The following is a 13,882-nucleotide window of genomic DNA, read 5'->3' on the forward strand; positions in this document are numbered from 1 at the left end:
CTCTCAACCCTGGGTTTGTGGCCACCTCTTTCACCCTGTGACTAGGCTAAAACAGCGACACCAGCGGCTCAGGGCTACGGGGAGTCCTACAAAACAAGCCACATAGGGAGCCAACCAGTCGTGTTTCTAAAACTTTTAAACTCTGGCAGCAACCTCATAAGCTTATCAGCAAGGATCCTACAGACAAGGCGGTTAAGGGGTCTCGGGAGCAGCGGAGGCAACCCGAGGCCCCGCCCACAGCTCCAGCGACCTCCCCTTAATCTGCCTTCCTGAGGTAAACCCTCCGACCCTGCATCGCAGTCGCCCCCCCGGAGCAGCGGGAGTTTTTACCAAGCTTCTTGGGGAGAGACGCGCTCCCAGAGGAGCAGAAAGTTGAGAAGCTAGAGGATCCCAGAAGCTCTAGGCACGTGGGCGGGGCAAAACCAGGTGCTGGGGCGGGGCAACGCCACGGGGTGGGGCTAATCGGGGGCGGGGCAGGGAGGTGAGGCGGGGCTAAAGCCGCGGCGAGTGAAGGCGACGTGGCGAGGGGCGGGGCACGTCTAGTGCGACGTCACGCTGAGCGCAAGCGCGGTGGCGCGGCTAGCTTCCGGAACTCTACCCAACATGGCGTCTGAGCGCAAGACTAAGTTATCCAAGAATCTGCTGCGCATGAAGGTGCGGGGGTCGGGGGTTGCTGGGGAGTCGGACGGGGCGGCTGAGCTCCGAGATGTCCCTCAGTGACTCGGGCCGAGGCGACGGGCAGACTGGACCCCAGATTGGCCCTGGACGGCCGCGGCCCGCGTACCCATTCATTCGCTCAGCCCGCGTGCCACTGGGCACCGGGGGTGAGATTATGATTAGGCAGACTCGCCTGAAGCCCGAAACCCGTTGTGGGGACCGAGCTTGCACAAACATAAGAATCTGCAGTGTTGACTGCGGTGACTGCTGAAGTGTCAGCGCCGCCAGGGAACTTAGGCTTCTCGCGAGAAGTGGTCCTTAAGAAACAACGTGAGAGGAAGTCAGGTAGTGTCTTAACTAGTCCCAGAGGGAGAAAAGAAAATCACGGACGTCTGAAAGACAAGAAGCATAAAACTAGTCTGGAAAAATGAGTTAGTGATCACGACATCCAAGGAATTTTGTGAGCCAGATTGAAGTTTTGCTCCCCGTTATCTCATGAGCAGTAGGAAGCTGTTAGCCTGGCAACAGTCTCATGAGTTGTTACTTTTCAAGGCTACTTTAACTGTCTGTACTGTGGATAGTTAGAGAGAGAGGCCCAGCCCTACAACACGTAAACTTACAGTCAGAAAGACCAGCTAAAAGGTCCTGTGTTCTGGATGAAGATTGTCATTGTGGTGGGAATGGAGAAAATTTTAAGTGAGGTAAAATGAGTTATCCATCAACTTTTAAATCAGTTTTTTGAAAGGTTTATGCTTATTTTTCTTTATGTATGCCTGTATGTCTGTAATATACACCATGTGTGTTCAGGTGCCCATGAAGGCCAGGTGCCCATGAAGGCCAGAAGAAAGTGTTGGAGCCCCCGAAACCAGAGTTGTAAGCTGCTAGGTGTGGGTACCGGGACCTCCGCAACAGCCAGAAGTGCTCTTAGCCGCTAAGCAACTATCCAGCCCCATGATTTTTTAAATTCAAAACTGAACCAGTTTGAACCAGCAGGAGTGACTTGGTGGGACACATTTGTATCCCAGTCAGCTGCTTAGCAAGTTTGTGGCCAGCTTGAACAAAAGTGTCAAAAAGACAACAACAACAAAAAAAAAACCCTGAATCAACCTAACCACAATCTGAAAAGGAGAGTGAGGTTAAAAGCAGACGAAATGAACACAAATTAAGATGGGGGGAAGCTAAACCTTGAAACTTGATACTAATAGAACATATTTACAGTCCTTCCTATATTCAGACCTTGTTCTTGTTTCGTCTATAATAGACCACTTAACTCACACGGTAACATGTGAAGTAGCCACAGTCATTATCTCTGATGACCCCTGAGGTATCTGAAACAGAAGTAACAGCTAAAAAGACTGGTCATGGGGGTCCAGGCCCTTCGCTTGTAATGAGTAGTCTCTACCACCTGTCATTGAACACACAGGTGGCGCTTGACCTAAGCATCTCACTCAACAGTATTATAGAAATGTGTTTAACACAGCTGCCCTACCTATGAAACAGTATAGTTTAGGCACACAGTCCACTGTAGAGTTTCTCTCGTTTACCCCTAGGATGATGTGGCTTTCTGGGAGTGGTGGTCCACTGCCCCCACCACAGTAGAGACTCCTGTTACATGTGACTAGCACAGGAAAAGATCAGAATTCAAAGTATTGTTTCTGATGGGTGATGTCAGATCCCCACCATCTTAAAGGTAGTTCATTAAGCTAACCTTTTTAAGGTGTGGGCTTATGGTAAGGCTCAAACTTAAGAGAATGGTGGCATCTCCAAGAAAAGGAAATAAGGTATGAATGAGTTTTACTGTATTGAGGGTCAGGAAGTAAGCATTCCCTGCAAGCTTTGAATGCAGTTGAGTTGGAGTGCAGCTAGGAGTAAGCAGGATGAGGAAGGAGGGCAGGCAAGTTGCCCCTAATTTAGTTTGGGAAGTATTTCTTTTTTTACATGAGCAAAAGTTGAGTCTTCACCAGTTTTAGTTATTTGTAATCATACTGATTGCAGAGAAAGGGAGTAGACCTGGGGAGCACTGAATAGTCTTAGCTCTTGGAATAAGGCAAATGAGCGTGTGCTAAGCAGTCAGGGTAGACACTAAAGATTTGCCTTTAAATTTTTAAAATTTTAATTAAAGCAGTTATTTTCCCTTACCCAAGTGAACAAGATCCAACTGGACGTGACAGGTGTGTGGGAGGGCATTACCCATGTTCTGTTTGCCTTAGCAGCGATATTGACAGAGACCTTGCTGGTGGGACGGGAGGTACTATGCACAGCTAGAGCGGTGTATACTGGGAGAAGACATGGAGCAGAGATGCTTAGGGCAGTCACAGGCATTGTGGCTGTGCAAGTATGAGAACATTGAACATTTAATCCTGACTCACTTGTTTTCAGTATTTTTTTAATTAAAAAATTTCAATTTTATGTGTATGGGTGTTTTGCCTATGTGTATGTCTGCACCACTTGAGTGCCTGGTGCGGAAGGAAGCCAGAACAGGATGTCAGGTGCCCTTGAACTGGAGTTACAGAGGGTTGTGAGCACCAGTGTAGGTGTTAGGAGTCGAACCTGTCTCCTCTGGAAGAGCAGCCAGTGCTCTGAACCACTGCACCATCTTTTCTGTCCTTTTTTATTACATTTATTTCTTTTGTGTGTGCCATGGCACATGTGGACAGCTTACCAGTATTGTTTCTCCTTCTACCAAGTGGGTCCTGAGGATCAACTCAGGTTGTCAGCTTCGGCAACAAGTGCCTTTAGCCACTAAGCCATCTTGCCAGGCCCGTCAGTATTGAATTCCACTGTCTGGGGCAGCTATTTAGGATGGAGATACTTCTGGTGGGAGAAAAGGATGTGGGTAGAAGGTTTGCCAGAGTGGTGGTTTGGATAGATAAGGTTCTTTTCTGGACCTTAGGACAGGGCTTGGTGTGCTTTGTAAAGAGCAAGATAGTGAATATTCTAGGCTTGTAGGCCAGTCAGGACCCATAGCACTGCTGAGCTCTGGACCCTCAGTTTTGAGTGAGATGAGTGAAATTGCTAGTTTTAGAGTGTGTCCTGAGATGCTGTAGAATCAAAATCGAACTTCTTCCTAAACCTCAATGTAGCCATAAGTTTTCTCAGATCCTGCCCTGCCCCGTGGTTCCTCTGGTCCCACCTGGCCCTGTGGTCCCTCAGCTACTTATAAAATGATCATTCAGAGGTTTAATATTATTTACAAACTGTATGGCCTATGGCAGGCTTCTTGCTAGCTTACTCTTTTATTTTAAATTAACCCATTTCTCTTAATCTATGTTTTGCCATGTGGCTGTGGCGTTACTGGTCTATTGGCATCTTGCTTCTCCTTGGGTGGTGGCTAGGTGTCTCCTTTCTTCTCTCTATATCTGCTTGGATTTCCCACCTGCCTCTAAGCTGCCTTACCATAGGCCAATTCAGCTTTATTTATCAACCAGTCAGAGCAACACATAGTCACAGAATACAGAAAGAAATCCCATAGCACCTCAATGCACTTTCTTCACAGCCATAGTGTGTTCCATCCCCTCTATCCAGTGTAGATATGTGTGACTATCTGTGTGCCTTAAAGCTTCTGCTGAGGAGAAATGGGAGATATGGGGCAGTTAGGATTACACCAAGAATGTAAGGGGCAACATGGCCACCTGTACTTTGAACCACAAGGGAGTCTGGAAAGCAGAAACAAATCCAGGTTCGTTGGTATTCAGAGGACTGTTGCTGAACTCGTCTGCCGGGTGGCCTGTGTACCCACGGTGCCGATGAGCACGGTGCCGATGAGCAGGGTGCTAATGCTGGCTTGGTTTTGTTTTGATAGTTCATGCAAAGGGGCCTGGACTCGGAAACCAAGAAACAACTGGAGGAGGAGGAAAAGAAGATGATCAGCGATGAGCACTGGTACCTGGATCTGCCAGAGTTCAAGGAGAAAGAGTAGGTTTGCTGGGGTGTGTAACCACGGGTCGGGAAGCCCTGTGGAGCTGACTCATCCTTCTAGTGCAGCGCTTTCTGTTCTTCTAAAAACCGTTAACCTGTCTGTTCCACATGGACTTGAAGGCCCCAAGGTGGGTTATATGTTAGGCCTTCCCAGCTCTGTTTCTGTAACAGTCCTTTGGCAGGTCCGGGGTGTTTGTTTGTATCAGTACTACACTGAATGCTGTTCATGTCACAAACATTGCTACATTGGTAGTCTGTCCTAAGCTAAGCCTGTCCTATTGCCTTAGTTAACAAATACTCACAGAAACCCAAGAGTACCCAGCATCATGTGTTCGCTTTGCTCTTGAGAAACTGGAGCTTAAGAGGGTTGTTTGCCCAGAGCCATCTGCCCGGTAGGACGGCAGCTGGGTAATACCTGAGGTGGTTTTTCTTTCACTTCCAAGCTGTGGAAGTGAAAGAATCCTGACTAATGCTTGTAAAAGTCTTGAGTCAGAGAGTGGTAGATCAACTCATCTATTTGTCTAAATCCTGGAAGTTATGTGGCATTGTTGCTTGTTCATTTTCTTACCTCAGCATGGTTTATTATTTTATACTTTTGTCGAATGACTGAACATTTTACCTACAGTTACAGGTACATATACGTCTTTCCTTTTTCCCTGTTAATATGCTGTTTGGTTAGCTGTGTTCTTCTTTTTTACTTTTCTGACTTTCTCTAGTCCTTTGGGACTGTGACGTATTCTCCTGGGAAGAGAAAGTCCAGATTCCCCAGAGTGTTGAGGAGTGACTTTTTTACTCTGTGTGCTTCTTACAGGCCCAAAGTATTGATCAAGACGAAGGAGGTTTTTCTTTCAAGAGATAATGTTCGTGGGAGGTGGTTAAGCAGGGGAGGTGGCGGGGAGTAGCGTAAAGGAACTTGGAGACAGTGTGAGCAGGAGTGTGTAGGGACACTAGCACAGAGGAGGAGCCTGGGGACAGTGTGAGCAGGAGTGTGCAGGGGCACTAGCACAGAGGAGGAGCCTGGGGACAGTGTGAGCAGGAGTGTGCAGAGGCACTAGCACAGAGGAGGAGCCTGGGGACAGTGTGAGCAGGAGTGTGCAGGGACACTAGCACAGAGGAGGAACCTGGGGACAGTGTGAGCAGGAGTGTGCAGGGACACTAGCACAGAGGAGGAGCCTGGGGACAGTGAGCAGGAGTGTGCAGAGGCACTAGCACAGAGGAGGAGCCTGGGGACAGTGTGAGCAGGAGTGTGCAGGGGCACTAGCACAGAGGAGGAACAGTCATTTAATTTTGTGTGTTGGTTGAGTTTGCACAGTCTTCCAGGTGTTCGTCAAAGGGTAGGACAGTTCTGCCTCATTTGGGATATTTATTTCTTTTCTAATACAACATACTGTTCTCAGAAAATGACTTGGATTTCCTTTCCTGGGAAAATAAGACATAAATAACTTTTCACCATTTTATTGCCATGGCATGGAGAGAGGCTGAGGCGAGAGCGTGGTGTAGGAGCTGATGCTCTGCTGGAGGGCACAGGCAGCCCGGGGGAGCCCAGATCTCTAGTTCCATTTCCTTTCCTTGCATTATTTGATGGGTTAGCATCACCCACGCTGAGTAGAAGTGATGAGAGCAGATGTCTCAGGCAAGCACTGGCTTGTGCATTCCAGGTATGGCCTGCAGTGGGTTTTGGTCGATGCCCCTTGTCAGCAGGGTTAGTTTCTTTTCCCCTTGTTGGCTAAGGGCAAGTTATATTTTTGCTTTTTAGTAAGAAAATTACATGGTTATTGTTTTCTGTTAAAATGTCAGGCATTACCTTAATTTCTGAATATGAAAACCATTGATTTTTTTTTTTTTTTTTTTTATGTTAGGAGAGAAAGAAGTCTTGCTGTGTTGGTCTTGAACTCCCAATCCTCCTGCCTGGGCTCCCTGAGTGCTGGGATTATAGACATGTGCCAGTGTGTCTGGCTCAGACATATACCCCATTTAGTCATATTTGTCTAGTTCAGTTCCATAATTTTTATTAATAGTTGTCGCTACATTCATAAAAATATAATCTGTACATTGTTTATAATGTCTTTGATTTGGGCCACAGGTCAGTTGCTAAGTATTCATACCTCCTTTCTTTTCCCAGTTTGTATAAAATTGATAATAATCCATTGTTTCTTCTGGAATGCTGATCATATTTCACCAGTGAAGTGATCTGGGATCTGAAGAATTCTTATCCAGATGATTCTCAGTAAGGAATTCAGATCTGTTTTCTTTAATAGATGAGGACTGTACTGTCTTTAAAGCAGGGTCTTACTCTGCAGCCCATGCTCGTCTCACATTCCGCCCTCCTGCTCCAGCCTCCAGGTACTGGAGTCGTGGTCTTCCCGTCATGCCCATGGCAGCTGCCTGCTTCACATGGTTTTTTTCTTGATTGTAGAATTCATGTCTGGTACTTTCTTGAAGTTACCACTTAAAATTCAGGTTTCTTGATTGTTTCTTTGGCGTTCATATTTTCATTGAAATTCTCAGGCATGTTTATAATACATTTATAATTATTAAACTACTTTTTAACTAATTCTACCATCTCTGTTGATTTCCCAGCAGTGAGGACTGGTTTCCTGATTCCTTGTATGTCTAGTGACATGTGTGTGAGAGTGAACATTGCTGAGTCTGAGTTTAGTTTTCATTAATAAAGTGTTGACTTTTGTTCCACTAGACAACTGACTGGTATGCCTGTAAGCTTACTGTTTGTTACAGTGAATTTTCTCGTCTTTGCTCTGGCTAAATTAGCCATCTCCTAGTTTGGACCTTCTTGCTAGGCATCATAGGGACTGATCTCTTCTCTGGCTGGACAGAACTCAAGCATCCCCCTGTTCTGTGCATGTTGTAGTGCTTGTTCAATGTATATGGCAGGATACACTTTATATCCCAGATATGGTAGGCTAGAAAATGCCCCTGCCCCAAGTAACAAAGACCCAGGTGTAGCTATAGTTCCTGGTCCTGCCTGGCCCACAGTCAGGACAAATCTCTCTCACCCGCCAGTCCCACAGCCACTTGGACCCAACCAAGTAAACACACAGAGACTTATATTATTTACAAACTGTATGGCCATGGCAGGCTTCTTGCTAGCTGTTCTTATATCTTAAATTAACCCATTTCTATTAGTCTATAAGTTGCCACGTGGCTCATGGCTTACCGGTACCTTACATGTTGGTATTCATGGCAGCGACTGGCAGCATCTCTCTGCCTCAGCCTTCCTGTTCCCAGAATTCTCTTCTCTCCTTGTCCCGCTTATACTTCCTGCCTGGCTACTGGCCAATCAGTGTTTTATTTATTAACCAATCAGAGCAACACATTTAACATATAGAACATCCCAAAGCACCCAGGGCTTCATCTCTGGAATATGTATGTAACCTGTGGCAAAAATGACTTGCTGCTGTGATTAAGTTAAGGATCTTTAGGTATGAGATTATTCTGGATTATTTGGGTAAATTCTAAATAAAAATTGTGTTTTCTGGCATGCTAGACTGGTTTTCATTGCTGTAGTGAAGTGTCTGAGGCTGGGTGGCCTAAGGAGAGAGTGTTATTTAGCTCACAGTTCTGGAGCATCAAGGGCATGACATTGGTATCAACTCAGCTCTATGAAGAGCCTGGTGTGGAAGGAGTTTGTGAGTCAGGTGGCAACTTGAGTCAGGAAGCTAGAGACACAGGTCAGGCTCAGGCTTTTTTGTTATTCCCTCAATGCAGTGTCCCTGGTGACTTCCCATAGGCCCCATGTCTTAAAGGCTCCATCACCCTCACATGGCCTCACTGGAGACCAAGCCTCCACCACATAGACCCTTGGAGGACCTACCATAACACCTTGTAAGATACCCAGAAGTAAGAAGGCTTTGACCACAGAGGCAAAGGTTGGAGTGCTGTGACCCCTGGCCAGTAATCCTGCTACATCACCAGCTGGAACGGCAAGAGATGATTATCTCCGGGGGGGGACAGTCCTGCTCCAGCCTTGGTTTGCACTTGTCTCCAGAGTGATCCGGTGTCAGTCACACATTTATGCCGTGAGAGCCTAAGTTTACAGCAGCTTAAGGTAATCACTACAGGGCCACAGAATGCTGCTGCCCCAGAGCACTGTCCTCCCAGGAGTACCTCTTTATTAGCTGTGGACTTACCTGTGGCTGTGCACTTACTATTCAGCCAGAGAGTCACAGAGACCTCACAGCAGGCCAGCTTCCAGAGTGTCTCTTTCTGTTGTCCTGACCCACATATTCCAGCCACCTCTGTGGTCCTGAACGGGGGTTTGCCTCTCCAGTTCAGCAAGGCTGGCTCTGTTCTCCTGCTCCCAATGGCGAACTTGCTTCCCTTGGCATTTCTTCACAGTTGTCACAGCCCCATGCTTTCAGTAGCTCACTGTGGAGACACTTGTGTTCAGTTTCGTCGTGTTGGCTATCGTAGTGCTAATTGAATGTGGTTCCTCCCTCTGTGGCCTGGAATGGGAGGACGTGTGTTTTTGCTCCCCCACCCCCACCCTACCTCTGTGGTGTAAATGTTTTCTTTTCTGGCACCATGTCTGTACCAGGACGTCCACAAGAGCAGAGGTTCTCCCCAGCCCATGGACACACCTATGTGTGTTTATGAGCATTGGGGGGGGGGGGGGAGGTTAGCTTTTGATGAGAAACAGAGCAGGACCCCATGTAGGAGTCCAAGGCTAGGCCTGTGCTGGCTTGCTGGAGAATGTGCTCACCTTGGATTTGGGTCTTGAACCTGTGACTAAAGAATCACTTAGAGACACTTTCCTGGAGCAGTTGTGCCCATAATGTCTGTGCTTTCACTTGCACGTCCACTCAGCGGCTGCAGTTTGCTCTGAAGCATCATTTCCAGTCCTGCTGGTCCGGCTTTCCTGATATCTCAAGCTCCTCCTCTGCTGAAGCATACACCACCAAGGCCAGTCTTCCGTCTTTGGTGTTGATCGCCACGAGCCCCACCCACACACGCCTTCTGAGAGCTGCCCAGGCCAAGTGTTTCCTGCCTGCCCTGTGTTTTCATTGGCCTCCTCTCCTGAATGTTTAGTGAGCACTTGGGGTTGTACAAGAATCAGGTATTTTGCTTCTGCTTTGGAAAGTTCAAGTTTATCAAGAATTCTTTAGGTCTTTGTGTGATGTCATCACAGAGAAGTTGGAGGAAGCCCTGCCTGAGCCCAGGGCTCTCAACTCCCAGTGCCTTTGCTAGCTGGCTGGATCAGCTTTTACTTCTAACCCTGGTTAGACATCCACTGTGCTCTAGCTTGTGCCTTCTGAGACCTGGAAGATGCGTTTTCATGCAGGCTTGACCTCGCTTCTGTGTTTGGTTGTAAGCAAATGCACTGTTAATACGGGTTTCTTATCCTGCTCAGGAGTTTCATCATTGAAGAGCAGAGCTTCTCACTATGTGAAGATCTTCTCTATGGAAGGATGTCGTTCAGAGGATTTAATCCTGAAGTTGAGGTATTAAATATAATTGCTTCAAATTTAAAAATTTTTTTACAATTGAATTTTTTTTCCTGCCAATAATTGAGCTTCGGTCTCTCCCCACCAGGTACCATTTCTCCTCATTATATGAAAAATAACAAGTCTTGAAATATTGCCATAGCTATTTAAAGAAATTGCAGCGTGGCAGTCTGGTTTTATGGAAGAATTGAGTGGGTAATTTAATATAGCGGTGTGCAGTCCCTGATGCTGCCACTGCGTTAGCTCCAGCTCAGTCTTTTACAGGAATGTCAAGACTATTCATGCGATGCTGTTAGGAGAAGTTATTTTCCGGCATCTGTAAATGTCTTTCTTAATGGAAAAATGCTACTTAAAAATGGTATCATTTGACTTAGTAATGGACAGGTTTTAATCCAAGCTGTTAAATAGATTTTTTTTTTTTTTTTTTTTTTTTTTTTTTTTAGTAAATCCCTTGTAAAGTCTGTTTGAGAAATGAATGTTCACCTTGTGACTGGGCTATTGGTTAAATCTCCTGACTCAGTGTCACAGCAAAGCAGGCCTTTACTTTGTCGAATTTACAAGAACTCTGATGCCTGTGTTGGGAGCCCTCCTCTGGATTGGTCCACGCAGATGTGTGGTGTAAACCTTCAGCTTCTGCCCCTTTAGCCGTGGTTCTTCAATCTGGGCGGTGACCCTGGGGCTAGGTTATATGCTGGCTGTCCTGGACATTAAAGGATGATCAAGGCTACCCCAAACCCCTGGCCTCCACCCTCTAAATGCTAGTAGCACACATGCTTCCTTCAACTGAGCTGTGGTGACTAAAAGTGTCTCTGGCCATTGTCATCTGTCCCCTGGTGGGTAAAACAACCCCAGATGAGAATCGCTTTTCTGAATGCCTCTTAAAAACCACAATCACCTAAGCCCACACTGAAGTTTATTTAAACATTGGAGAGTTGGGTGGGTGGAGAGAGAGGTGGGTGGTATTTTTGTGGAGGAAATACATATGGAATGTACATTATAATCAAAGTGTTAGAGTTCACACAACCCTGTTTGGGTGTAGTACCCATCTTCTCTGCCCCAGCCTCCTTCACACTTTAATGTGAAGCAAAAGGAAAGAAACATTTGGGGTTTAAGAATCTGTTGTTCAAAGAGTGGGGTTTAGGTGGGCAAGCCCCCCAAAGTGCCTCCTCAGTGGGAAAGTTGAGGTGTAACACCTAAGAAAATGGCCGGTCACTGGGCTCACCAGGAAGTGAGTCAGCCCCTCGTCTCTCAGCAGAGGTTTCTATCAGTCCTGTAAGTGTTCCTCAGCCTCCCTTTGTTATAAGGAAACCACTGTTGCGAGGTTTGTCAGAAAACCACAGTCAGGAGTAGGGGAGTGTGAGAGGGAGATGGAGGAGGAGTGCTCAGGGACATCGTGAGATGCACTGTCCTCCCTGAAGTGGGGGCCTCTGCTTTTTCACCTGTTCTTCCCCTCCCACTGTTAGCCCTGTGCCCCTTTAATGGGAGTGACAGGAAGGGCGTGTGATCTAAATGACACTCACCTGACACTGACCCAGCTGTTCTTAGGGCTCCCAGCGGGTGCTGTTGGCAGCCGTGATGTGAAGTTCTGCACAGTCTCACAAGGGGTTCTGTGACTAAGTTTCTGTCAGAAGACAACCTGACACCAGCCCTCCCCAGGCCTCCCTGATGGCCAGCACTGGTGTATTTATTTTTCAGAAGTTAATGCTTCAGATGAATTCTAAGAACAAAGCCGCGGCAGAAGAGGAGGAGACGGTGGAGGTGGATGTGTCGGATGAAGAGATGGCGAGGAGGTAACCATGCCCTAGGAGCTGTTGGAGACTCCGGGTGTTCTGACAGCATGGTCTATGGAGCTTTAAACCTGGTGCGGGGTGCGGGGTGGGGTTGCACGCTGCCTGCTCCTAATGGCCCAGTGGCTTCTTGCTGGGCACACTGGCCAGGAGGGCTCCATTCCAGCAAGTGTACTCAGTGTGTCTGGGGGGTGCAGAAACAAAAACAGCCGAGAATTTAATCATCCTTAGCCAGCTGTGTGGATTTTTAAATCACGCAATCTCTTTTTATCATAAATTTTGTTTTCTTATTGTATTTGGCTTGGTGTTTTCAGCATGCCTTGATTCCTACTTTTTTTATTTGAAATTAAATTTGTGCTGTTATCATCCTAACAGATATGAGACTTTGGTGGGAACAATTGGAAAAAAGTTTGCCAAGAAGAGGGACCGAGCCAATTACGAAGAAGATGAAAATGGAAATATAAAACCCATTAAAACAAAGAAGATGTTCTTAAAGCCCCAAGATTAAAATGGATGCCTCGGATACAGCAGATGCCTGTGAGCGCAGCGGGTTTGAGGTCCTCCCCGTGGCGTCTGTAGTGGTTAATGCTCCAGTGTTACCTGTAAGGAGTGTGCTGTTGTTGAGACAGATGTGTAGTGGATGTTATACATCCTTTCAGTGGCATTCTTCAGGGTCTTCAAGTGTGTGGGCACATGCCGCTCCTATTTGACCTGGTTTTGATCTGTGTGTATGTACACACCGACAGGACACATGTGAACAGCTCTCTCTCACTGTCCTGGGATGACTGTTATAACCTAATTATTGCCATTGTTTCAACTGCCCTTATATTTATAGTTTACTTTTTTAATTATGTCAAGCCAATTCATCCATTCACTTTGGAGTCAAATATTTGAGAACTTTCTAGAAGTGATTGACCAGGAGCAGACATGTCTCTCTAACCTGGAATGTCTATATGCTGCTGGGTCTTTCTCGTCTGCAGAGGTGTGGTTTTTGATTATTTAAAGCAGTCAATTGGGTCGTTTTTCTAACATTCTGTAATAAACATCTGTTTTTGTATACCTTTCTGTTTTTTTTTACACTTTGAAGCAATTTTAATCTTACTTAGTGATACAACCTTATGCAAATAATAACTTATAAGGACTAGCCATTAATTAAGACTGTACTGATATGTAAGATTGAAACACAAAAGGTTTCCTTGTGTCAGTCAAGAACAGTTACCAGTTTCTTAGGGTACAGCTTGATAGAATTGAGCACTGACTAGACCCCATTCTAAGTACATCAGCACATGGAATTGTCTGTCTGTGTGGAGATGCATGCTGAGATTTCTGACAGTTACCAGTAAAGGACTTGCCTTTCTCTGGATCCCTGTAGTCTACAACTGTTGTGACCTCAGCACTGTGAGTTATGTGTTGACTTTGCCATCCAGTCAGGCATACTCAGGTAGGCCTGTTACCAAAGAGTATAGTAAGTCCCCTAGAAACTGCCCTAAACCAGCTGGGATTCTGCTCACTTTGAAGATACTTTCTGTACAGCAGACATTTGCAGTTTATTAAGTAGAAATAAAGATGAATTTCTTTCAGCAGTGGGCTGAGTTATATTTAGAAGCATTGTTTGTGTGTCAGCCATGTGATCCAGGGGTGAACTGAGGCAGATACTGAGCTATGCCTTTCCAAATTCAAATTTACCCTCTGTATATGGTAGTCCTTAGGTATGGGGGAAGGCTCTGTTTTAGGAATTCTGGAGAATTTCATGTGTGAGAATGCATAAGCACCTAATAGACAGTGGTACAGTGTGTGTACCATCCCCAGATTAAAAAACGGTGCTGACTCCAATACAGATGTAAAAATCATCCTTATGCTGTGTTGTTTGAGGCATAATGAGAAAGTCAACACCTTCGACACAGGCGCAACTTTATCCCTGAGTTGTTGGTTTGTTTGGAGACAAGGCCTACAATGTAAACCTGGCTGGCCTGCAACTTGCTGTGGAAACCGGGCTGGCTTCAAACTCACAAAGGTCTGGCTGCCTCTTCCTCCCCAATGCTGGGATTAAAAGTGGGG

General features: G+C 46.2%; 1 protein-coding gene across 1 annotated transcript; it reads left to right on the plus strand.

Moving 5' to 3' along the window:
• The first annotated feature begins 539 nt into the window (after positions 1 to 539).
• Mphosph6 (M-phase phosphoprotein 6) lies at positions 540 to 12,881 on the plus strand. Its single transcript, XM_059263938.1, has 5 exons — positions 540 to 654; positions 4,460 to 4,572; positions 9,944 to 10,034; positions 11,733 to 11,827; positions 12,200 to 12,881. The coding sequence occupies exons 1-5, from the start codon at positions 604 to 606 to the stop codon at positions 12,330 to 12,332; spliced, it is 483 nt and encodes a 160-aa protein (XP_059119921.1). The 5' UTR covers positions 540 to 603; the 3' UTR covers positions 12,333 to 12,881.
• Positions 12,882 to 13,882: the final 1,001 nt, after the last annotated feature.

The sequence above is a fragment of the Peromyscus eremicus genome, chromosome 5 (assembly GCF_949786415.1).
Source record: "Peromyscus eremicus chromosome 5, PerEre_H2_v1, whole genome shotgun sequence".
NCBI lineage: Eukaryota > Metazoa > Chordata > Mammalia > Rodentia > Cricetidae > Peromyscus > Peromyscus eremicus.

Bases quoted from the DNA above. Each gene is read 5' to 3' on its own strand.
- Mphosph6 (XM_059263938.1), top strand. From the start codon at position 604: ATGGCGTCTGAGCGCAAGACTAAGTTATCCAAGAATCTGCTGCGCATG. The intron at 4,573-9,943 runs GTAGGTTTGCTG...TATCCTGCTCAG, and splicing joins CCAGAGTTCAAGGAGAAAGA to GAGTTTCATCATTGAAGAGC. The intron at 10,035-11,732 runs GTATTAAATATA...TTTATTTTTCAG, and splicing joins GATTTAATCCTGAAGTTGAG to AAGTTAATGCTTCAGATGAA.